Source organism: Colletotrichum fioriniae (assembly GCF_027942845.1).
Source record: "Colletotrichum fioriniae strain IMI 355084 chromosome Unknown scaffold_1, whole genome shotgun sequence".
NCBI lineage: Eukaryota > Fungi > Ascomycota > Sordariomycetes > Glomerellales > Glomerellaceae > Colletotrichum > Colletotrichum fioriniae.
Window position 1 is genome coordinate 3,725,567 of NW_027076837.1, and position 24,877 is coordinate 3,750,443.

Genomic DNA, 24,877 nt, shown 5'->3' on the forward strand with positions numbered 1-24,877 from the left:
TCACTTCTTCTCTTCGCACACAAAAACACCCACACAATACAGACAGCATTACGATAGCTAGCAATCATGGTTGTCGATCCGAATGCCGCCTCCATCACGGTCGCAGGTTTGTATTCCTTACCCTCTCGTATCTTAAGCTACTCGTCGAGCGCAAAAGCTAACCTTGGCCGTTCAACAGTTCGAGTACGACCATTCACGATCCGAGAAGCTGCACAACTGTATGTCGAGACACTATAGAAAAGAAAAAAGAGGGGAGGGGCCAAGAGCAATAATACTGACTGGACTGCGTGTAGAACCCGCAATGAAGAAGGCACAGTCTTTCTCGGCGACGGCTCGCTTGCTGCCGCGCCCCCCAAGCTTCAAAGGGGCGGTATCAGGCCAGTAATCAAAGTCGTCGACGATCGATGCCTGTGAGTATCCCGTCAGCCACTGCAGTCTCGTCTCATCCTAATAAACCCCCCTCCACAGAGTCTTCGACCCTCCCGAGGACAACCCCGTCCACAGATTTGGAAGATCCGTGGTTCCCAATGGCAAGAAGGTGAAAGATCAGACCTTCATGTTTGACAGAATCTTCGACGACAATGCCACCCAGAACGACGTCTACGAAGGCACAACAAAACAGCTCATCGACAGCGTCCTCGACGGCTACAATGCCACAGTATTCGCCTACGGCGCAACAGGTTGCGGCAAGACACACACCATCACCGGAACATCACAACACCCCGGAATCATCTTCATGACAATGCAAGAACTCTTTGAAAAGATCACCGAGCGCAGCCAGGAAAAGACCACCGAGATCACCCTCTCCTACCTTGAGATTTACAATGAGACGATCCGCGACCTGTTGATCCCCGGAGGCAGCAAGCAGGGATTGATGCTCCGTGAGGATTCGAACCAGGCCGTGTCTGTTGCTGGTCTGACAAGCCACCACCCCAAGAACGTGCAAGAGGTCATGGACATGATTGTGCAGGGTAATGCTTGGCGTACAGTCTCCCCAACAGAAGCCAACGCTACCTCATCTCGATCCCACGCCGTTCTGCAAATCAATGTTTCGCAAAAGGACCGTAATGCCTCTGTCAACGAACCCCACACCATGGCAACCCTCAGCATCATTGATCTTGCTGGCAGTGAGCGTGCCAGCGCCACCAAGAATCGCGGCGAACGTCTTCTCGAAGGCGCAAACATCAACAAGTCTCTTTTGGCCCTGGGAAGCTGTATCAATGCCTTGTGCGACCCTCGCAAGCGCAACCACGTACCATATCGCAACAGCAAACTTACACGACTCTTGAAATTCTCTCTCGGCGGCAACTGCAAGACTGTCATGATTGTCTGCGTCAGTCCTTCAAGTGTCCATTTTGACGAGACGCAAAACACCCTTCGGTACGCAAACCGGGCCAAGAACATCCAGACCAAGGTGACTCGCAATGTCTTCAACGTCAACAGGCACGTCAAGGACTTTTTGGTCAAGATTGATGAGCAGATCGCTCTCATCAACGAGCTCAAGGCCCAGCAAAAGGACGCAGAGAAGACATTTTACGCAAAGTTCCGCAAACAGTTGGAGAAGCGCGATGCCATCGCTCGCGAGGGCGTACAACGTCTCCGTGTGGCGTATGAGAATTCGGCCAACGACAGACGGGACAGAATCAACAACATGAAGAAGTTGAGGGCCTTTGAGCGACGAATCAGCCTGCTCTCTGCCTGGGTCGCTTCTTTCGATACTGTCTGCGATCAGAGAGGCGACGAGGATGCGATGCCCGCGACACTTTTGGCCATTCGCAAAACTGCACAGGGCATCATGGTAGAGCTGGAGCACAGCCGCCACCACATCCATCAGAAGCTGGAGAACACCAACTGGGAACGTGCTATCGACACGGCCCTCCACCACAGCATCAAACAATTGCCCGGAGGCGAGTCCGATGCGGCTGAGATTGATACTCTGACCCGAGAGGCAGAGCTGCTGAAGGCCAACTTTGGCAGAGAAGCCAGTCACGAGGTTCTCGAGATGGACAAGGGTGGCGATGCTGCCATGATGCAGGTTCTTCTGACGGCGCAATTCGACATCCTGGCATCCCTCGAAGATACGCTGGCGATGAACGAAGAGGACGCCGTCGCACACGCCAAGCAAATCATCAACCGACTACTAGAAGCTGGCTTCTCGGCCGCATCTCATGTTGTCAAGCCTGATGGTGCCATGATCCCCGTTGAGAAGTTCTCTCCCAGGAAACAGGGTACGCCTAAGCGTAAGAAGGCAGTCGTCAACAACACCACCTCTCCCATCCGCCAGCCTGCCTTTGTTCCCCCTAACGAGCCTGCACCTCAGCCTCAAGCGTCTCCCATCAAGTTGTCTCCACGCCGTAGGAAGGCGGCGGCTCCAAGGAGTCCCCGCAAGGGAGTCTCATTTACACCGGTGAAGAGAAAGTCGGAAGCCAAGCGAGGTGTTCGCTGGAGGGACGACGAGACAGAGTCAGGATTGGCAGACTTTGAGAAGACGCCCAAGAAGTTCGAAGCCACGCCAGAGCACACATCACCAGAAAAGGGACTGCGAATGCCTGCTCTTCCTTCGTACCTGAGAACAGCATCCCCCAACCCGGGTAACTCGGGCTCCGACGACAGCCCGACTCTGGAACTCCCCGAGTCTTCATCCATCCCTCCTGCCAGGCCCAACAGATTCCAGGCTGGCTTCCTGACCAAGGGCCGCATCTCGTCGATTGGTTCTGGATCACCAACTGTGCCAATCCCGACTATGTCTTTGCCTCTCGGCTCTTCTCCGTCATCAGACAGCGGAGATCGAGTAGCTCCCTTGCGCGCTCTGGACGTGCACCGTTCTTCGAACCTGTCGCCTCCGGCTTTCCGCTCTAGGATCGCGAGAGCCAGCCCTCCTCCAAGAACGTCGCTCTCCGGCAATGTCTCTGCCGATGAGAATAACCCCCCTTCACCGCAGGGGCCGTCCGGATCAGAGTCAGAATCACCTAGCATTGACCCTAGAAAGATTCGATCGGCCTTGCACTCGATGAAGAAGGTCCGCGGCGAGCACCGACGCGTGTCGTCCATAGGAGGGACGGCGGCGTCAAATGCAAGGCGTATCTCGTCAGTAAACTCTATCGGGTCCAACCACCGCGCGTCGGCAAGCTTTTCTGGCCCTATGGCTAGCAGCACGAACGGAATCTCTCGATCACGACGAGCCAGTGCGGAGCGAAGGCTCTCACCACCCATGGTCTGCTCACCTCCTGACTTCAGGAATGATCGGGCATTCACGGCGGGGCAAGCGAGGCGTATGCACTTGGGAGGCAGCTTGAGGCTGGAGGGAGGAAGCCCACAGGCGCCCCAGCACAGAATGGCTAGCGCCGACTTCAAGAACCGTCGCATCACAATTGGAAGCCTGGCAGCGACCGGTAAGATCGAAAAGGGACATGCACCTAGGCCCAGCGTGGCAGGTTGGCGTTGATTCTTTCATTCTTTGGTTTCAATCATACCCCCTTGGCTTGGTAGTTGTCGCAATAGAGGCGATGGAGGAGTCTTTGGTTCACCTTCCCTGTTAGGATAGGATCCTTGTTTTTTCCCTCTCATTGACGGGCGTTGGGCACACCTCGGATCTTAATCTCAGAGAGTTCTTTTTAGTTTGTTTCCAGCCGTTTGGCAGGCCTCGTCGAGGGCCCTTGTATGGTTGTTGTATCAATAGGTTCGGGATAGGGCATATATTCACAGTTCATCTGATAACGATTCTTCAGCTCAGCAACTCCACTCCCCGCGTTCTGCGAGTGAAATGATGGTGACAGGTGCTGAGAAACAAATGGCCGGGTTCACAGTGTCATTTTGCCAAGCAGCCAAGACACCTCGCCCCGAAGATCCCACACAGGGCATGCTGGGAAAATGTGGATGCAGACATGCAGTGAGCCTTGAGGTCACGTCCCTCCCGGGATTTATGCCAAGACTGACGCACGTCGGCATGCAACGACAGTCCGATAATGCGAGTATGTCGTGTGTGTGAGACTCGAGTGAGTTGCGAGAGTTGAGACTGTGAGACTTTCGGGTCTGTGAGATGAGAGCGAGAGAGAGAATCGCTTTGGACCTTCCGTCGGTGCCATGTCATGCTGCTAAAAACAGCACACTTTGTACCAGCAGAACCTCAGAGTTTGGAGCCTCATGATGAGACAGAACTCAACGGCCAAGGTCTGCCGAATGATCCGCCCACTGTGCATCGTGTTCAATGAGGTATGAGGCCATAAGCAGCAAAGGCAGCGCACAACGCAATGAGAATGAAAGAAGGGCCCTCGTTCGAAACGAAAACGCTCGCTGTTTCAAATAGTTTTTTTGGCTAATTGATGAGGGGAACCTTTGTTTCCATCGCCGATGAAGCCATGAGCCGGGAGCCGGGTGAGGCATTTGAATGGGAAATGGGAGGAAAGACAAACGAGATTTGAATGCAGACTTGCAGGAGTTCTTCTCTCGGGATGAGGGGGGCACCGTGCCGACCAGAGTTCGCCGACGGGCTCGCCATCAGCTTTGGAAATTCCGAAGGGCTAGAGCCCGTCAGCTGTATATGTGTTGCAGGCGCGGCGCCGAGGCTGTCTCATTCAGCAGGTCAAGACAGATCAGATGGCAGATGGAAGCGGCCAACGAGAGGAAGAGAAGACGGAGCTCACGACGTAATTATCATCATCCCCAACACGACTCTCTCTCTCTGTCTCACACACACAAACACACATACGGATACACATATACAACAGACACAATGAAGGGCAATGAGACGTCAAACTAAGCACCATCTCCGTTGAAGGGGCGGAATGACGGAGTGGGCCAGCGATAAAGGCAAAATAAGTGATGGCATTACCTAAGTTCCCCTGGCGTGGCCCTGGCGGTAACGTAATGAGATTTCCCCTTTACCTAACAGGACCGTGGGACCATAGGATGGTCCCCCCCCTCTCGGTCTGCCACTCTGGCACTCTGGCACTCGTGCCACTCAAGCCCGTTCCAAGGGAGACCCAGGTCGGGGTAACTGAGAGTTCTGCGACGGCGCAATCTTATTCCAATCATGCTTATTCGGCTGATTTTCACCAACCGATGCTTATCGCGTCGTCGGCAGAAGGGGCGGGTAGATTGCGATATGTGATGAGCACCGAGGTGAGTGGCTGGCCGTTGTCGAGAGCTGGGCTTTCTCGCGCAATGCTCGACCTTTGAATCACTGATTGATGATCCCTTTTCTCCTATTTGCCTCTTTTTTCTTTTCTTTTCTTGTTGTGGTGTGTACCTTATTACGGATACTGCTGCTTCTATGATTCTCTCATCTCTTATCTCTCTCATACGAATGGATAGCATGGAGACCGGCTGAGTCGGCATCGCTTTTGGGCCGTAGTTGAGGCGACTCTCGGGGCTATCTTCAGCTCATTGAGCCCCTCCCTTTCTCTCGCCTCATCGACGGCGATGACGACAAAGCGCTCGGAGACATAGATCAAATGAGGAATGTGAGAAGAGGTACTGTCAAAAAGTCTCACGGGCGCAATTAAGAAACAAGCTGGAAAATGGATAGTTCAATCGACCCCAAAATCAATACGCGCGAACTTTTGCAAAGGTAACCCCCAGTCAGTCGCCTGCTGAGTCGCCAAATCCGCGAGGTCCCAGTCTCTATCGAGAAGTTGAATGCAACGGGAACAGGGTCCAGGCCGGAATAGCCGCAGCACGTCATGACAGGTCAACACCTCTCTCAGTCTCATTCACTCGCAAAGTCGGGTGATTTCACTCACAAGTCACAAAACTCACATTCATTCACTCATCTCTTGGTTGGCAAGGCAAGGTAGCAATTGGGGCCACAGGGCAGCATCGCCAAGAAACATCGCCAAGATGGCAGTAAACAGCCGAAACCCGCTCAGCTGGATCCTGCGTTGACACAGAGAATATGCAAAGACACAATGGAGTTGCGGCGGCAAGCGGCGTGACCCCCCTTTCAACCCCTGTCCTGTCTGTTTCCCCTTCGCTTCAGCCTTCATGTCCCTCTTTCTCCTCCACCTCCCCCTTGGGATTCTTCCCCCAGAAACCTAGAAAACTCTCTTGTCTTCCTTCCCGTCTTGGCCTCGATCTCGTACCTGCTGCGGCCCCAGACTGGGCATTTTCTGGGCAGGCATGGAATGAAGCAATGCCCACAGGGGATCGAGCAATCGAAGGGTTCGCAAGGTCGCAATCGCCAACCTCTGGGCTCGCATGCGGGATTGCGGGTGGGGACTTGGCGGTAAAGCTTGTTTCCATGTGCCGAGGCGCATCAAGAGCCAAGAAGACCAATGGAAGAGACGGGATGGTTGTAGGTTCGCCGTCAGAACACCACCACCACGCCGCCGCAAAGCATGGGTTCGCCTGCTTGCTGTCTCGACGTACCAGCCAAACCCTCGACCTTTCTCGGAGCTCCAGCGGACTTGGACCGTAATGTGGCCTGGCTGACTCCCGGAGCCATGTCCCGGAAAGGTAGGTGCTTTCAACGTCGACTCGAGAACGAGGACCACTCTACCACACGGCACCACTCGAGACCGGCACCGGGGCTATCGCGAGGGTGGATGGATCATGGAGTGATGGACCAGAATCAGATCGCTTTAGACGAGAATGCCTCGTTTCGCCTCTGGATTGGTTGGTCCCGCCCTCCGCTGGCGCTCCTCTCCCCGCCGCGGACCCCCCTCCATCAGCTCGGCTCCATTCATATCGTCTGCTTTTGGTGCCTTGCTGCTTGTTTCCTTGGCCTTATTCCCCTTTTCAATCATCTCAACCTCCGGCCTTGGATCCAAGAGCGGAGGACGGCGGTGCGTCGACACTCGACAAACAAGCGTCGACTCGTTCGACCCTTTTTTCGACCTGCTCTTTTCCATCTAGTCTACAGCTGCTTGGGAACTTTGTGCCAGTGACAAGCTTTGGTCAAAAGTTCCCATAACCCTTCCCACCCCCTGGCCGGGAATAGGCTGGTCCTTGGGATGGGTTCCATCTTCCACCATTCCATGAGCTCCATGGCGGAGAGACAGATGGAGCTACGACCTTAGTTGAAGAGCTCTAGAGACTAGAGTCTACCAGTCCCCTGTTCGAGACTAGCCTGCCCGTTGATGGCTGCCGCAAGTAGTCAACTGCTTGTTGTTCCTCCTTGGTGATCTACACACTACCGACTACCGTCCCTTCTCATCAAATCTAGCCCCTCTGTTCTCTCGAATCATGATGCGCAGTACCATCGTCCTTGTCGGCGCGATATGGAGTCGCGACAGGCAGCCTTGCTATTGCACGATGCTCCCTCTTGGAAGGTGGTATTCCCCCACGGCTAGCTTGTGCCGCACACCATGATGGCCCTCCTTCACGAACTCCCCCCCTGCCTGGTATTGTTGGCCTTGACATATCCAAAGCCCGTGATGTTGGCAAGGACTGCGAGTAATGTCGCCATGATCCATCCTATCGCTCCGACTTGCCGTCCCCGGTCCCAGAGTCCAGACACCATCTTCATAGACTGGACGATGACGATATAAACCATCCCATCTCCCCGTTGATCATCCCATCTCTCCTCCTCATCCTCATCGGTCATCTCCCAGTCCTCCTCCTCGGTCCTCATATCCTCTTCTCTGCTCCTTTCCCCGGCTTCATTAGCTTTCAGTCATCTCACAATGACTGGCTCTTCCTTCGTCTCGGCCCTCACGGCCGGCCTCGCCCTGGCCTCCTCCGTCGCCGCCCTCCCCGCCGGTGCCCAGCAGGAGAGAGGCTTCACCGTCGAGCAGATCAAGAACCCCCGCTACGTCCGCTCCGGTCCCCTCGCCCTCGCCAAGGCCTACCGCAAGTACAAGGCTCCTCTCCCCGCCGACCTCGCTGCCGTTGTCGCCAACATCAGCTCTGCCGGCCTCGTCGAGCGTGCCACTGGCAGCGTCGCCGCCAACCCCCAGGAGTACGATGTTGAGTACCTGAGCCCCGTCCAGATCGGAACCCCGGCCCAGACCCTTAACCTCGACTTCGACACCGGTTCCTCCGACCTGTGGGTCTTCTCGACCTCCACCCCGGCCAGCCAGCGCAACGGCCAGACCGTCTACGACCCCTCCAAGTCCACCACCGCCTCCCGCCTCTCCGGCGCCACCTGGTCCATCTCCTACGGTGATGGCTCCAGCTCCAGCGGTATCGTCTACAAGGACACCGTCACCGTCGGTGGTCTGACCGTCACCGGCCAGGCCGTCGAGGCTGCCTCCACCGTCTCCGACTCCTTCACCTCCGAGAGCGACCTGGACGGTCTCCTTGGTCTCGGCTTCAGCAACATTAACACTGTTTCGCCCACCCAGCAGACCACCTTCTTCGACACTGCCAAGTCCAAGTTGGACTCTTTCCTCTTCACTGCCGACCTGAAGCACGGCAAGGGTAAGCACTCACTCAATCTCACTAGATGTGATGTACAATAAGACAGGACCTTTGATACTAACACAATCAACTTATATAGCTGGCAAGTACAACTTCGGTTACATTGACAGCACCGCCTACACCGGTGCCATCACCTACACCTCCGTCAACTCCGCCAACGGATGGTGGCAGTTCACCTCCTCCGGCTACCAGGTCGGCTCCGCCAGCTTCGTCTCCAGCTCCGTCACCGGTATTGCTGACACCGGCACCACCCTTCTCCTCCTTCCCCAGGCCATCGTCACCGCCTACTACGCCAAGATCACCGGTGCCAAGTACGATTCTTCCCAGGGTGGTTACACTTTCCCCTGCTCCGCTACCGTCCCTTCCTTCACCTTCGGCGTCGGCACCGCTCGCATCACCATCCCCGCCACCTACATGAACTACGCTCCCATCAGCACCTCCACCTGCTTCGGTGGCCTTCAGAGCAACGCCGGCATTGGCATCTCCATCTACGGTGACATTGCCCTCAAGGCTGCCTTCGTTGTCTTCAACGGCAGCACCAAGCAGCTTGGCTGGGCCGCCAAGACCCTCTAAATGCTTAGAGAGCGCAGCTTTGAGCAGCAGAAATAGAAGAGAGAGGTGGACGATTCAGCAAACATGAAGCCCGGGTAATCTGGATTTGAGGACTGGACAAGGGAAAGAGAACTGAGGGTTGTTTGGTGAATCGTTCATCAGGACAATTCATGTGACAACTAAGTCACTACTTCTTATACATAATTCTTATTCGTAGCATATTGGCGGACATTTATGAGCGATGATCACGGGAATATAGTTGCATTGTCTATATTGAATAATAAGACTCGGCATGTGAAAGACGATTAAATCTGCTCCACCATTTTTCCGTGTGCATCGTTGACCATGACCTTTTCCGTATAAGTAACTTGTTTATGGATTAGTATCGCTTCTTGTTGAGCCTTTTCCGAAGTGCCAAGAGCTAAGTCTCCCCCCTAGACGCGTCGTGTTTGGATCGCTAAAATGCACTGAGAAATCGTCCTCCACATTTACAGCTCAACTCATCGCTCACTCACACCCATTCCCGACCGCAATCTCCCATCTCAAATTTTCATTCCTCCAATACAAACCGTGTTAACATATTAAGGGTTCCTTGGCATGCGGCAAGCCATCTGGTCTATGCCAAGGTCCTGGCATCTCTCCTGCCCAGGCCCTAGGATCTGCCCAGAGCGGCGCGGCCGTCCGGCGCGCTTCGTTGCTCTGGGCACTGGGCAAAGAATCCATGCAAGCAATGTGGGAGTGAAAGAACACCGTCTATCCTCGGGCTCAGGATACCGAGGTGCAGAGGGTGGCTGATGAGAAGGAGGTGAGATGGCTGGCATCGGTGGATGGTTTCGGAGCAAGGCTGCTGTGCCAAGAGAAACGAACAAGGGGAGGAGGTATGGGAGTTGGTGAGCTTGGTGAAGAGGAAAGATTCCGCAGCGGGTGAAACTCAGCATGGGAACATCCTTCCTCGCTCCCTTGCTCATTGCAACGGAGCGATCTCATCACAATGGCGGGTTATCTACGCGGCACATTCTGTATGGTAGTTAGTACGGATTTTCAAGAGGAGAGACTTTCACAAAGCCGTATCTCTCATCTTTCTGGCGCACAAAATCCTCCAATAAGATATGAGTTTTGGGGGCAAAATACGACACAGTGAGTTTTTGCGATGACTCTTGGCACAACTCTGAAATGAGGGTCGAATATCCACAGTATGATCATCGCTGGAGAGCTCTATTTCATCTACAGTACGTGACGTTGTGTTGGACGCCGGAGATGGAACTTCGGCACTCCGAGGTTGGATTTACTATGACCACGGGTCCTCTCACCATCTGACGGTCTCCCGCTGTCTACACAGAAACCCTCAATGCCGGGGACCAGAGGTAACATCTCGCCATTCCATTACTGCGGTGGCATTTGCCGCGGACTTATCGGGGAGGTGATGGGCGGCAACCTGTCGCTCACCACCTAGACCTGCTAATCGCGTTTTCTCGATGCGCATCCCCCGCCATTCCTTCACCGAGACCGGTTCATCTGACTTTCTCTCTCGCCGCGAATTTACGCTAGGTCTGAAAGTCAAGAACGACAACTTGACGGTCTACGGATGAGGTCGCCGACTGGGCGATGGCAAAGATGGACAGCACATCTTCGTCCTCGAACCTTTTGATGTCCACAAGCGGCTCGCCGATGAAGCCAACACCACTCCAGACTTCTACTGACTCAGCGTAGCTTTTTTCTTTTAATGACTTGAGGATACGGAGAGATGAATTGGCCGGGTTGGGGAGGACTAGGAAGAGGTCACCAGCTCTGCTGATGGCTAGACGGCCGCGTCGAGGACTGGGTACTGGCCCGATGGCATGCTGAGTCCATGTGCCTGCTCAAGAAACCATGTTAACTGAGATCTCTTGGTGACGATAACATTCGTAACCAAGGCTGGCTGCCATCATCTTACCATTGGGAGATCGATAGTAATGCTTCCATAGATTCTCTGCATCCATTGTGTCACGGTTTAGAACATGCACCCCGCCGTCCTGATCGACTGCCTGTGCCTCTTGGTTCGTCAAGCCTCGACCCTTGGGGATATCAAAGGCAACAAGACCGGGGCAATCCGGTGTAATTGAGCTTCCATCTCTCAACGAAGCAATCGTTTCATCTTGCCCGTTCTTCCACGTCCAACCCCCGTCGTCGCTGTAAGCATAACAGATGTTATGATTGTTTTCGGCTCCATTGGGGCCGGCTTGTTGTTTGTGTTTCGTATCTAGATGATCATCCCATCCGTCATAATGGACGAAGCCGCGATATACCCATGTGATATGTAGCGTACCATCACGGTAGTCCATGCCATGAACGTATGGGTTGTTCTGGATGCCTTTCAAGTGTTTCCCAGCATACTCGTACATCCCTGTTGCGGCATGATATATGTACAATAGGTCGTCTCCTAGACCAGCTTTCCCATTCCTTATGGAGAAGAACATGTCGTCGCCCAAGACACCGAAACGTGGGTAGGTTACGTAGCCGAAGTTCTCATGAGGTAGTAGTATGCCAGGAACGTGATCGAGAGTCGGAGTGAAGACATCTTTGCTCCATCGGGATCGTTCTGGATCACTGGCAATGCCTTTGATAGAATGTCGATACCTCAAGCTTGAGAAGCTGTTAGTGACGGTGGTCCTTTACGACGACGCCTAAGGTACACAACTCAGGGCTATCGCAAGGGTGAATTTGAGAAGCGATCTTACATGTCACAGTGATGGTCGTAAGATAGGTGGATGGTGCCATCGCCCGGACAGATGCCCATCTGAACGGTGTTATGGCCATCGTCGGTAGTTTGGAGATAATCGTCAAAAGTTATCGTTTGCCAGTCAGCGCTGGGTAGTTTGCGCCGAGCCAAGCAGACGAAGAGAGGTTCAGGCTGAGTGTCATCCCCTAGATTTGAGGAAGAGTAGCTACTGTAAAACACAGCATATTGCCAACCCTTGAATGAGATGATGGCGTCTTGCTGGAACGCGTTCCCGTTGAGAACGCAGTTGCGGTGAGCCGGGTCCCGTCCCAATACAGTGACCACAGGGGCTTGAAGATGATGCACCTCGTTGAGTGACATCCCGGCTGGTCAACGCAGGCAGGTCAGGGACAAGCAAAGGCGAAGGACTTGGTCTGAGCTGGTTTATCTTGGCGTTGGATGTGAGAGGTGACACTGAGATGCGCGGGCTTGGTGTGGCGCGACCGAGGCAACGGGAGTGAAAGGGGAAACGCAGAGGCTCTTGGAGTGGCTTGCATATGTTTTCAACGTCGGGTCACGGAGGACGAAATTCTTCCGTCCTGTCTTTACACGAGAATCATTCGCGAGAACGATACAGCGATGCGCCGACATTGTGTCGACATTGTAGAACTATGTCGAAAGCCTTTCCATAGTTCACGAACCAGTATAACTTCAGAGTCTAGTTAGGTAACTCTAATGATCTCCGAAAGCCACGAGGCAGCCGTGACGGATGTGCACCCCAGTTCCATAGTCCTGGGCTGCGACTGTACGGCACATGCCGAAGTATTGGTTCATGGATAGCTACAGCTGCAAATGAGACGCCAATACAAACAGTGCAGGGCGTGACAGGTCTAGCAGGGCCCAAGTGCTCGGGTCCGGAACCAGACAGACATGAAGGGGAGGGATTGGTATGTGGCATCGCATGATATTGGCCGCAGGCGACCTGGGTGGCGTACTTAGCGCTTGGTGTATTGGACATATCTGGAATATCTACAGATACATGCACACTTATTGACGAATAACGAGTAGAACCAACTATCAAATACGAGAGTGACTCAACGTACGTACCAGAGGAAGATTGGAAAGCTTCGAAAATAGAGTGTTGGCAGAATCAGACTAGGAAGATCCGGTCCTTCAGGTCAGAAACGCGGATTAATTTTTCCGTCAAATGAATGAGCTTCATGACTTGGTGCCAAGCCTTAGGATCCAACGCCACAAAGTCGGGGTGGTGTCGCGAGAGATGGAAATGGCCGTTGGAACCCCAGACTTAAAATCGTGTTTGGCGGGGGGTTGGTCGAATCACGATCTATCTTACCTGGGCTGGAATAGTCGTCAAGGTCATCAAAGGAGTGCCAGATCGAGTCTAGAATGGGACAACAAACGAGACAGATGTCCAACAAGAGTCTAGACTATGCCTTCGCTGGTTGAAGACATCTACGAACGAGCTCAGTCTAGCTATGGTCAAGCGTCAACCGAGAGACGCGATCTACTTTGATAGAGGCATTCTTGGTCTGTTGACAAAGTCAATATGCTGCTCGTTAACTTGCTGACGGTCTGTTCGCCCATGAGGTAGTTCTTGTCTGTCTGTGCTATCTCACTCACCCACCGCATCTTGACGACCCCCGCGATCTCCAACACATCTCCACCTATCCATCCCCGTTTCTCCTACCCGCGCCCTTACTCCACAGAATCCACCGTACGGGGATGGGTCGACAAATGGGCTATCGGTTGGAGTAGAAACCAGTCCGGAACGTGGGATGAAAGGTGTGGGAGGCGACGGAACCAAGTTGGTTCTACGGAGTACCTACTCATCAAGAGACTGCCTCCTCAGCCATTAATTGGGTGACTTGTTGTCAGAGACTCTTTGGCTCTTGGTGTTTGTGTTCCTGTCACCCTGTACGGATACATCGTCTCCTGCGCGGACTTCCCTGTCAGCGCATATGCAGTGCAGAAGAAACTAAACCAAGTCCAGCGCACTAAAAATCTGCTCCCTGGTCTACACTCTATTCGTACAGCCAGTCATGGTAGTCTAACTCTACAGCCCACGCTCTTATTTCTTTGCCTTTTTGCCTCGTTCTTCTTTCTCCACCTTCGCCAGTAGCCTAAATACTGTGATGGGGGAGACAACCAGAGACGCATCTTCCAGCAAATCACGCGCCGTGTTCGTTGCCAGGAGCGGTCCACATTTCGGCGACGGAAACCACAACGAGAATAGCCACTGCTCGGAGAGCCGTTCGTCCTAGCAAGCATACGGATACTTTATTCTTGCTCCGCTGTGCGCATCCCGGGGCACCTGGGGAAGGACGGGACTCTCCTCTGGGGCCCCAGAGAGTCATGTCTATTACTGTTAAGCTTGAAACTAGTAGCATACGCCCCCAATTTGCAGCCAGAGGGCAATTCGTTTCTGTTGTTGCTATGATAAAAATCCCAAGGCATCTGGGAGGTAACCTGGGGGTACAGGGTCATCCATCTCTTAATCTCATTGCCTTCACACCGTAATTAAGCCCCCCAACCTCCCTTGTCAAGTCCACGATTTGTATAGATGAACCGTGAGAACCATACTAATAGCCCCGAACGAGCTTAAGGCCATCAAGTATCCGAACAGTAGGTAGGATGCGCACGTGTATGCTTCGATCTTTCCCCAAAGTCCCCATGGCTGCGATGTTGGTCTCCCCTTGGTTCGCACACCCGTACCCGAGCCATCGTTCCTGTCGTCCATCTGACTAGAGTGCCATCCGTTCTGCCTTTAGCCTGCCAAGCCTAGTCTCTGAGACTAGCCCAGCCATGCCATGCTTGTTACTGCATCCCATCCGGCCACCTCGATGGTCGACCACCACCACCACAGTTACCACACACCCTCAAGATGCTTGCCGTATCCCACCCTTTGCCGGAAGCCTCCAATTGCACGACCTGGTCGGCTGATCGCAAAACCGAATAGGTCCCCCTCTCCCAAGAGCCAAGCCGTTCCTCTGCCGCCCCCGTCGGTCCAGCACCATCGGGATGCCCTCTCCGTCCCCTCTGAATGGCGGAAAAATCTCATGGACAATTCACCGTCCGTCTTGGTACTCGCTGAGGCTCGGTTTTCTGGGGGTTAGAGGCACAGATGAGCAGACGAACGAGCTATACCAGACGAGACAGGACTGCAGCAGGGATTCTTTGGGTTCTGGACGGGCTGGGAGACGCACAGGATCGACTGCGACCGTGGCTCTCCGGACAGTTACTCCTCACTAGCACCTCCAATCCCCTTTTCCCCAGGTTACTTTTTGCTACATGTGAGATGGCAAATTGCTGACTATTCTGGCAGTGAGGGGTCCCCGGGTTTCTATCCATCTGGGGAAAAGACGAGGGTCCTGATCAGCAAAGAAGGGAAAACACCATTGCAGATTTGCAATATATCAGGGCCACCAGCCCACACCCTCTAACCCTCGCTTTCCTCTCTTCGTCGCTCCGTCTCCTCATCCAGTCCTCAGCCCACCACCGCCCCCCTCACATCTTGAGCTGACTCACCTTGGCTCGAGACTCAATCATCACAGGGTGTCGTGTCACATCGGCCACCAGCCATTCAACTGCGATAGCAACACCAACCCTGCCAGAGTTTGGCCGTGTTGTAGAGAAACAAACCGCCCAACATGACGACAATGCAAAAAATCCTCAAGAAGATCGTCCACAATGAGTCCATGGAGACGGACCCCGCAGAGATCTATGGCTGGAGAGTCTTCGCACTCGCCGCCTCCGCCTGCTTCGGCGCCATGTCGTTCGGTTGGGATAGTTCCGTCATTGGTGGTGTCGTTGTCATGGAGCCCTTCAAGAAGTAAGTGATGGGCCTAAAGAGCACAATCCATCAAGTACCAAGAAACTGACTTATCTACCCATAGCGACTACGGACTCAAGGATGCCAACCCCGTGGAAACCGCCAACTTGACCGGTAATATTGTATCCACTCTCCAAGCCGGATGCTTGGTCGGTGCTCTTCTCGCCTCACCCATGACGGACAGATTTGGCCGCAAGTGGTGTCTTGTTACTGTCGCCGCCATCATCCTCGTCGGTGTTGTCCTCCAAGCTGTCTCTTCCGGTAGAATCGCTGCCATCTTCGTCGGTCGCTTCATTGCAGGTCTCGGTGTCGGCGGTGCCTCTTCTATCAACCCTCTCTACGTCTCGGAAAACGCGCCTCGTGCCATTCGTGGTCTCCTCACTGGCATGTATCAACTATTCATCGTGACAGGAGGTATGATTGCCTTCTGGATCAACTACGGCGCCGAGGTCAACTTGACGGGAAAGACCATGTACATCTTCCCTCTCGCCATCCAGGGCCTGCCCAGTCTGATGCTCCTCATCTGCATGCTTTTCTGCAACGAGTCTCCCAGATGGCTGGCCCGCCAGGATAAGTGGGAAGAGGCCAAGAAGATTCTTTCCACCCTTCGCAACCTGCCCGAGAACCACCCCTACCTTGAAGATGAGTTCCAGGAGATTGTTGACCAGCTCCAACATGAGAGACAGCTCATTGGCAACGCCACCTTCAAGAACCTGCAAAAGGAGATGTGGACCATCAAGGGCAACCGCAACCGTGCTCTCATCTCCATCTTCCTCATGATCTGCCAGCAAATGACGGGAACCAACGCTATCAACACCTACGCCCCTACCATCTTCAAGAACCTCGGTGTCACCGGTCGCTCCACGCCTCTTCTGTCAACTGGTGTCTACGGAATCGTCAAGGTCCTTGCCTGCATCTGCTTCTTGCTCTTCATGGCTGACTCTCTTGGCCGTCGCCGCTCGCTTCTCTGGACTTCAATCGCCCAGGGCTGCTGCATGTTCTACATCGGTCTCTATGTCCGCATCTCCCCGCCCATTGCCGGACAGCCTGTCCCAGGTGCCGGCTACATGGCTCTGGTCGCCATTTTCCTGTTCGCCGCATTCTTCCAGTTTGGTTGGGGTCCGGCCTGCTGGATTTACGCCTCTGAGATCCCGGCAGCTCGTCTTCGCTCCCAGAATGTGGCTCTGGCTGCTGCCACTCAGTGGCTCTTCAACCTTATCGTTGCCCGCACCGTCCCTAACATGCTGGCTACCGTCGGTTCTCATGGTTACGGGTAAGTGATTCGCTGCTCATACTTCTTCCCTCAGATTGACATTCAGCTAACATTGTGGCAGAACTTACCTCATCTTTGGAAGCTTCTGTTTCTCCATGTTCTTCTTCGTCTGGTTCTTCGTCCCCGAGACCAAGGGTATCTCCCTCGAGCACATGGATGCTCTATTCGGTGTGACCGACTACGACTCTGACAAGAACTTGAACCACGACAACATGAGCGACACCAAGGCCTCCCCCGCCGAGATTCAGGTCGAGTCTACCAACCCCGCCCACGCCCACGTCCGCAAGGAGTCGGCTTAGGCACTTTTGTTTGGGAGGAGATATGATAAGAGAATTTGCAAGGAGACGGACGCTATAATGTCAAATGACGGGAAGTTGCAAGCGGGTTTGATCTTAGATGAGAGTTAGAAAGGGGTTGAAATGCGTAGTGGGAAGTGGCCCCTATGCACCCAGTTGCGCCATTTGATACCAATCTTTTGAGTCCAAAGCCACGCATGGCCAAGGCCTATGATCATAATTCAATAAAGTTTTGAATTCACTATAATGCTCACTTGCCACGTTCACCACACTGCCAGGCCTCACAGGCTCTGGGCTGCGAGCGACCGCCTTTGGCATTCACGAGATATCGAATAAGTCTCGGGTCCTGCCTTGCTGCCCTCTGATGACATCTGACCTTTGCTTCATAAGCATAGTGTAGGTTCGTCGCTGTTCAGAAGCTCCGGACAGCAACGCTTAAGGGGAACTGGACAGTATAGTTCGCATGCCTTTACCGGACCACATGAAGCCTTGAGAGAGACAGCACCAGTGTAAATACGAATATGAAACGCTGCACCTTGTTTGCTTGCAGCCGGGCATTGCTAAGGTGGCATCATGCAACGATCGCTGGTGAAATTGACCATGAAACGCCGAAACCCATCGGGGTCATTTGGATTGCCCCAGAATACCAAGCCGAACCATTCGACTCGTGTCCATAGTCCCCTGTCCTTTTGCCTCCGTTGCTGTGCCGCAGCATGTTCTCTGGTCTGGAAAGAGACCCCAAGTAGACGCCTAAAGTAGTTCCATGATAATATATGAATACGAGAAATGTACGAAAACACGCTTGCCAGTGTAAAAATGGACATCGGAACAGAACTTCTGTCTACTGTCCTCCAGGAGCTCCCGCACCGTCGAAGATGATGAGCGGCCATTGACCGACAGGAGCTGTTACAGAAGCCATGTCGGCCGCTGTCGCCGCTTCAGTCACAGCAGTGGGATCCCTAGACGCGCCGCCCAGGGTCAACAGGGCATTAGCGCTGTATCTATCTTGGCTGTCCGCCATTGCCGCTGTCCAGTCATGCCAGGTATTTCCTTGTGATGCCGACTGTCTCCAGAGTAGCTCCGCCGCAGCCGCAGAGCCTGCAGGGTCTGCAACGTGCTGAGTGGCCTGAGATGCGAACGCAATCAGTGGATTCGTCTCAGCAGTGTTGTCATCCCCGTTTGTGGGCTGCGTCGCCGCAGGCGTATACGAGTATCCGTTGTTTACCTCGAAATTGCTTGTCGATGCCATGGTGTTGGCACTTGGTGGCTGCTCAGTGTAAGCTAGCGAAGGGTACGGAGTTGTCCCATTCTGATTCTCCGCGTCCGAGTAGAATGCTTTCGTAGCGGCTTCGTCGGCACTTGCAGCGAGGGCCTGCACTGCTTGAGGCTGGGACGTAAGCTGAAATGGTGACGCTTCTGCTGTCGATGGTTCGGTTTTGATCGCTGGCGGAAGTGACGACGAGTCTTTTTGTTTTTGGTCGTGTTCAATCCAGCTGATTGTCCTTTCAATGATGACACTGATTTCGTTACTGATACGTGCTCCGGTTCCTAGATAGAAGCGGTTAGTCTCAAAGTTCACCTCGACGAATTCGGGATAGGACTCACCGAGTAGCGAGACAGTCGCATTGATGATCTCCATCCAATCCTTCATCTCCTCTCGAAGGGTTGCAATCTGATTAGGCGTTGCCTCGAACCTCCGTTCCCAATGGGCAACCAATGTGGTGAAAATGGCGGCACCGTAAACTGCCATTTGATACCACGTAGTATCGAGAGACTTCAGCTTCACGAGGCTCTTGACAGCATTGAGCATATGCGCAGCAGTCTCCTCGCATATGCGGGCATTTTCGAGGAGGAACTTGCGATCGGTGGTCATGGCCACGGATGGATGGCGTAGACACAGCCGAAGCTCAAGGGCGTACATCTGTATGTACAAGGCATACATACGGCCTTCATGTTCAGTCTGCCCTGGGTTGATTTGGAGCGATTCGGGGAGGTTTTCCTTCCAGAGACGAAGCTGCTCTTCTAGAGAGTTGACAACATCAACGTAGTTCTTAGGGTCGCGCTTGACACTGTAGATGTTGGAGTACATCTCCATGAACAACGGCAAGATCTTGAAGCCTGCCAGCCCAACATGATATGTACAAGGCGTGGTTGCCGACGGATCGACGCCGTCTGGTGTTAGGGCCTCATCGGCGATCGGCTCAGGAAACTCGACGTCGTACTCTTCAACCGTTATAGGCATAGGCCGCCCAAGGCGCCCGTTCAGAGTGACATAGACGAGAAGGATGGTCCACCAAGTACGCTTACGAATCTCGTTCTCGAGATTTGTCGTTTCCCCCGGTCCCTTCATAGCGCGGTGCATATTGAGGTCGATAGCGCGGTGGAAGGCAAAGTTGGTGACCATGGATCCGCATCCTGGCTTGGGGAAGCTACGACTGTGAGCGCAGATCATCGCCATGGCCTGAACCGCTGCCACTGATTGCGAGGATGCCAAGTCAAACATCTTGCTCAGAGCATAGTGATAATGCTTATTGGACAACTCGTTGAGTTGAGACCGTGTTTCCTGCTGCTCCCAGTTTCGCACGCCGTATTGGAAGTAAATGGTCGCAAAGACCATGTGCACCATGACCTGGTCAGGCACACTTGCTTCGAAGCCAGGTTCGTCGTACATACGAGTGAGCTGTAGATGGTTAGAGCTGACAAACTTATGCAGGAACTGGCCAACTTACAATGTTCATAAAGCTAGGCTTATGCAGGACTGGCAGAAAAGGCCAAATCATGAGGAAGTACCATTCAGAGTACGTGAAGGCATCGCTCCTTGAAGGAAGCTCGATATTGACTGTAGGATTCACATTCATGCTGGACTGGAGGAATGATTGTAGAGACTTGTTGTACAGGGGCTGCGCATCCTTGGCGTCTGGTATCGGCTCGTCAATGTCGGGGGCGTCGAAAGAGGTGACATCGATTGTCGTCCCTAGAATGGAAAGCTGGGTGCCCTTGATTGAGCTAAGAGGCGCGCTGTCCGAGCCGACGCCCAGATGATTATGAACGGGACGTGACTCGAGCGTCGATCGAGGGAATGAGCGACCACCGGCAGGTTTGTAGTTGTAGTTCTTGACCCAGACGGAGCCAACCTTGGTCCAGGCATCCTTCTCGTTGGGGTCGTCTACGGCATTGCCCATGTGGTCATAGGTTGCGCCAGGAGTCGGGTAGTTCATGGCGTATGGAGACCATTGGTAGGGTTTGACTTCGGTGCCGTTATTCTCAAGCAGCTTTTCGAGTTCGCGGATGTGGTTCATCATGTCCGTCTTTTCCCTTTCGAGCTCCTGAAGGTAGCCTCTTCTTTCGGTTCGGCCGGTGACGCGATCAGTAACGAAGCAATCGAGATTCTGGCTAATGCAGTGGGAGCATCCTTCAGGGAGGGCATCGCATCGAATCTTTCTGACCTAAGATTTATTGTCACGAGGGTTAGTATGGAGAGGCAAAAGATGAGGGCAGGAATGTGATAATAGGGCGATGGAGTATCGTGAAGAGCTCAGTACGAACTCAAGGATAACAGCCAAGACGCACCTTGCATCTGTCGCAGGCCTGGCCGGTTCTTGTGTAAGACGATAGGCGATTCTTGACAACGGAGGAGAAGTCCTCCTGGCCGCCCTTGTCGAGTCTCGGAAGCTTCACCTTGGGCGCAGGCGTGGATGCGACATCGTCAGATGGAGTAGCTGCACCGCCAGCTTCTGCCGGTCGCTTGGGTGGGCGACCCGGCATGGTCTACGTTTTCTCTCCCTCTTCTTCTTCTCCTTCTTCTTCCTCCTCTCTCGGTATGGAATTGTAATTCGAGATTGGCGCAGAATTGTGTAGCGAAGAATAAAGTGTTCCTGGCGACGCGCGGGACGGGAAGAAAGTCGCGACGGGGATTGCCGTGGGTGATGGAGGTTGCCGCGTTTTTAGGAGAGCTGTGCACTGCTGAGATGCCGGAAGGAGAGCCAGGGAAAAGCATCCAGTGCCAGGGGGCAGACCCATAAGGTAAGGTAGGGTACCTAAGGGACGGTACTGGACACAGTCGAGAAACTGGGCGGGGGAGCGCGGGAGCTGATCGCAAACGCAAACGCACGCCAGTGGCCCTGGGAGGATGTCCCAACCTGTCGGGATGCGGGAGTGCGGCAAGGCGGGCGGGTTCCAGGCCAAACTACCCGTAACTGAACCTGTAAGGAACCTTGCCTCGTCCCACTGAGCTTTACTTTACTCACTGAGAACCTGAGACGCACTTGATCCGTACACTAAGAACTGTACGTGCCAACTCCAAGAACGCTTGACACTTAATTAGCTTGACGCTTAACACGCGGGGCTGGTCTAGAAGCAATGCTTTAAGTCTACTGATGAGACCTAAGGTAAACCCCCAATCAGGCTGGCTGATAACGCGTTCCAGTAGACTTGGGAGGCCTGAGTTGAGTGAGAGGTGTGGTGTCTAGACACTGGCTGAAGTGAGACTAAGTAAGATTGGACGAGTGATAGTGCCGATTCCTCGTAAACTTCAACAGAAACACGCAACTCTTCTCAGGTCAAGTTTCAAGGGCTTGCAACCCAATGATCTACATACCAGGCAATCGTTTTCTGTCAGGAAGGAGGAGTAAGAAAGAGTGGCATGGTTTGTGGTGAGATGTGGGATAAGAAAGAGATGCTGGACTACTCGACTTTCAACACAAAGCCTCCAGGAATTTCTAGCGATTGAAACAGACAGATCAGGAAGGAGGATGCGCATCTCTCAGCATGCAAAGCCAAGCGTACGAATTCGAATTCGGTTGGGTTCAAGATTGGGTCCAAAGGAAACCGAGTCGGTGAGTTTCGATGAGCGATGAGGTGGCGCATAGGGGCGTCGGCTGACAATGGACGGGAACGAAAGATTCCAGTGTTCCAAGGTTCTAGTGCCAGGGCCAAGGCCGTAGACTAATACTAAAATGACTGCAAATGTATTACATTCCAAAATCTAGCCCTCAAAACTAGGTATCCGGCCAGACTCAGCCTGTCCGTTGTTGTCCTACCACCAGCTTGACACGCTTGCAACCGACCCTACTTCAACGCCGAGAGACCCATGTGTTCATGAATCCGTCTGCCTATCTTTTTGTTCCTCCCCCATGGTGCCCTGGCTATGTCTCACTAAAGTAGCCCGTCGTGATCGGGTACTTCAAGGCGAGCCCACGAGCCTCCTTTGTGTCCTTGCCGCGAACGTACCGGCCCAAGTGCCACTCAACCGTGCTCAGCTTACGGCAAGTCTTTCCCCGTTTGTAGACTACGGTACGCGGCAACGCCGCCGAGGAAGTCATCGAGGCCTAGCAAGGGGGAAAGGCACGCGGGTACCGATGTCTGGGGGATATGATTGTCTACCAAGACCGTCCCGGATTCAGACAACCTTTTGCTAGGTATACGACATGAGACGCCTTAGTTAGCGAGACATCCTACGGCAAGTCAGCCCGTGAATATGGAATCGTAGTCAACATCTCTTCACGAAAGCATGCGCACGCAGTCCAGGGCCGAAGTGCCAAGCCTAATCATTCCTCTTCGGCGACAGCTCTGACTACCTACCCTACCTCGTACTGCCAGATGTCTGTGTGTATGACATTTTCGCCTAAGCTTAGATATCTAGTCACCGTTATTCATGGCGCGTACACATCGCCATCATTGACCCCTCATTGGAGGCTGAATCGCGGAGACGAGCAACCCAATCAACATCGGAAACACGGCTTGACCTAGCCCATGGCTGCCGCGTCACAGCAGGGCTGCTGGTGATGATGAGGCCTCTGCCAGAGGTCGATGCGTCCGAAGAGTTGGGCCGATTGTCAGGTTCGTTGCAAAGACGTCCATGGACGACAAGTTGGGTTGAGGATGAGATTATTGTTTACAGAGTAGTGACACATTTCTGCTTCGTCAAATGCCAAAAGTGCTTGATCCAGAACGTGTTTGAACCTCTCGCGCGGCTCACCAACGTGAAATGAGTCGGATTCAACATTGTTCACCTTGTATCGATACCTGAGATTCGTGTCAAGCGTTTGGCCCTGATTGGATCTTGAACTGATACAACTGTTCGGAGCGCCTTCCGGTCTCCAAGGCACACTAGCAACTGAGGAATGCCGGTGCCCATATGTGCACTTGTGCCTGGGCTCTGAACAGAGTAACGAAAACGAGGGTAGCTACTGAGTAAGTTGACAATCTAAGGTCCAAGTCTCGCAGCGAAATAAACATCAAGCAAAGTCTGAAAATAAAGATAGCGCAAATGCTATATCTCGGGTGACGTATTATGGCGGAAACTCTGATTTGTAAGGCTGCTAGGACGCGGGGATTTTTACCGGATCGAATATTCAACAGACAATAAGTCACAACTTAATATCCATAGAGCAAGAGGTAGTAGGGCTTCAATAAGGTTCTTAGCCCCGAGTGAGATTGTATTAGTCTCTTGCACGTGTAAGGCAAGCTAAGAGGAAACAAGTACCTACACTAGCTGAGGGCCGGAGTGGGGAAGGGAGATGCAATTTGACAGAGGAATGAAAAACATACTTGGTCAGTCTTGAGTGACTTCAGTAACAACTCACTGACTGATTGTCTTAATGAGGATTTAGGAATGAATGAATAAGTCATTGCATGAGTGAGTAAGTAAGTGAGTGAGTGATCGGATAAGGAGGAACCTAAGGCCTTGCATCGTGTAGGTAGTACAGTGAGGTGAGAATGAAATGCCCTGAATTGCAGCAAACACCGCAGTTATGGGTAAGGCAGGTGGGGCCCAGCTAACACGCTGTCTGTAATTCTGACGTGGTCCCGTCGTGTCATGGCAGGGAACCCCGCCATTGCCGTGCCCCTCCAAGTTTATCGTGCGCTCGATAACAAACTTCAACACACTACCCAAGGTACCTTACCTTGGACGGCAGCACCTCTGAAATTCAGTCCTCCCAAGTTTTACCCCGCGATACTTTTTCGTCCAGACCACACTTCAGCTCCCCAAACCCGGCACACCATAGCTCCGCTCCCATCCGTCTTCCCATCTTGTTCTTGACATCTTCGCGTCTCTCCATCTCGCAGCTAACATGTCGTCCTCCATCATTGAAACCATACCCATCGATCACGTGCCTGCCGATCACGTCGTTCACGTTGCTTTCTTCAAGGATATTCAGAACGCCGCCTTTTTGCACCAACAGCTCCTCGACCGCAACGCAGACTTTGAGTATGCATTGATCGATGCCTCCGTGGTATGTCGCACAGCTCATCTGCACTAGGAAGCAGCCGCCGGAATTCACTACTAATCGCAAACTTCAACAGGCCGTCTCCCGAACACACATACTCGCTGCAGCCTTCAAGGCCGTGACCGCAAAGGTTGACGGCAGTCTCAAGACCCCAAACGTTCACTCCGAGCTCGTCGCATCCCTCAGCTCTGCCAACAATGTATGGTGACTTGTGGAATTGAGTTTCAGGTACTTGGGTTTCAGGTACTAACTAGTCATCAGATCGCAGAAGCCTACCGTCGCTATGGTATTAGCCCGTCGACCAAGGACGTGATCGTCGTCAAGATTACCTCCCCAAGCGGCCCACCCTCTGCCCAAGACGTCGAGCAACATCTCAAGGACAACTTCCAGGGTTCCCCGACCCCGTTCACGGACGAATCCATCTCAACATCGACAGATTGGGCCAAGGTGCGCAAGTACTACAAGTTAAATGGTCTCGCATGGCTCGACGCTATCAAGGACGAAGCGGAGCGCAGAGAACAGCTGGAGACTCTGGTTCTGGGTGCAATGGCATTGCGCACGGCATAAGGTGCCAAACTACGCCGGCGCATGCCTCTACCATACAGGAGACCCGCCTCTGTT

At 53.4% G+C, this 24,877-nt stretch overlaps 6 protein-coding genes across 6 annotated transcripts; 4 read left to right on the forward strand and 2 right to left on the reverse strand.

The window, feature by feature from the left end:
- Window positions 1-66: 66 nt before the first annotated feature.
- On the forward strand, window positions 67-3,445 carry KIP3 (tubulin-dependent ATPase kip3; the record flags this gene model as incomplete). Its single annotated transcript, XM_065756078.1, has 4 exons — window positions 67-106; window positions 179-218; window positions 294-410; window positions 469-3,445. The coding sequence occupies 4 exons, from the start codon at window positions 67-69 to the stop codon at window positions 3,443-3,445; spliced, it is 3,174 nt and encodes a 1,057-aa protein (XP_065615318.1).
- Window positions 3,446-7,622: 4,177 nt separating this feature from the next.
- Window positions 7,623-8,931, forward strand: N0V96_000945 (uncharacterized protein; the record flags this gene model as incomplete). The annotated part of the gene is made up of 2 exons (XM_053198097.1): window positions 7,623-8,358; window positions 8,438-8,931. The coding sequence occupies 2 exons, from the start codon at window positions 7,623-7,625 to the stop codon at window positions 8,929-8,931; spliced, it is 1,230 nt and encodes a 409-aa protein (XP_053044435.1).
- A 1,523-nt stretch (window positions 8,932-10,454) lies between these two features.
- Window positions 10,455-10,889, reverse strand: N0V96_000946 (uncharacterized protein; the record flags this gene model as incomplete). Its single annotated transcript, XM_053198096.1, has 2 exons — window positions 10,455-10,765; window positions 10,844-10,889. 2 exons carry the CDS (start codon window positions 10,887-10,889, stop codon window positions 10,455-10,457), a joined length of 357 nt encoding a protein of 118 aa, XP_053044434.1.
- Window positions 10,890-15,276: 4,387 nt separating this feature from the next.
- N0V96_000947 (uncharacterized protein) lies at window positions 15,277-17,030 on the forward strand (the record flags this gene model as incomplete). The annotated part of the gene is made up of 3 exons (XM_053198095.1): window positions 15,277-15,458; window positions 15,523-16,731; window positions 16,793-17,030. 3 exons carry the CDS (start codon window positions 15,277-15,279, stop codon window positions 17,028-17,030), a joined length of 1,629 nt encoding a protein of 542 aa, XP_053044433.1.
- Window positions 17,031-17,868: 838 nt separating this feature from the next.
- Window positions 17,869-20,792, reverse strand: N0V96_000948 (uncharacterized protein; the record flags this gene model as incomplete). The annotated part of the gene is made up of 4 exons (XM_065756079.1): window positions 17,869-18,575; window positions 18,633-19,707; window positions 19,757-20,473; window positions 20,598-20,792. The coding sequence occupies 4 exons, from the start codon at window positions 20,790-20,792 to the stop codon at window positions 17,869-17,871; spliced, it is 2,694 nt and encodes an 897-aa protein (XP_065615319.1).
- A 3,308-nt stretch (window positions 20,793-24,100) lies between these two features.
- N0V96_000949 (uncharacterized protein) lies at window positions 24,101-24,823 on the forward strand (the record flags this gene model as incomplete). Its single annotated transcript, XM_053198093.1, has 3 exons — window positions 24,101-24,262; window positions 24,333-24,455; window positions 24,518-24,823. 3 exons carry the CDS (start codon window positions 24,101-24,103, stop codon window positions 24,821-24,823), a joined length of 591 nt encoding a protein of 196 aa, XP_053044431.1.
- Between the last annotated feature and the right edge of the window lie 54 nt (window positions 24,824-24,877).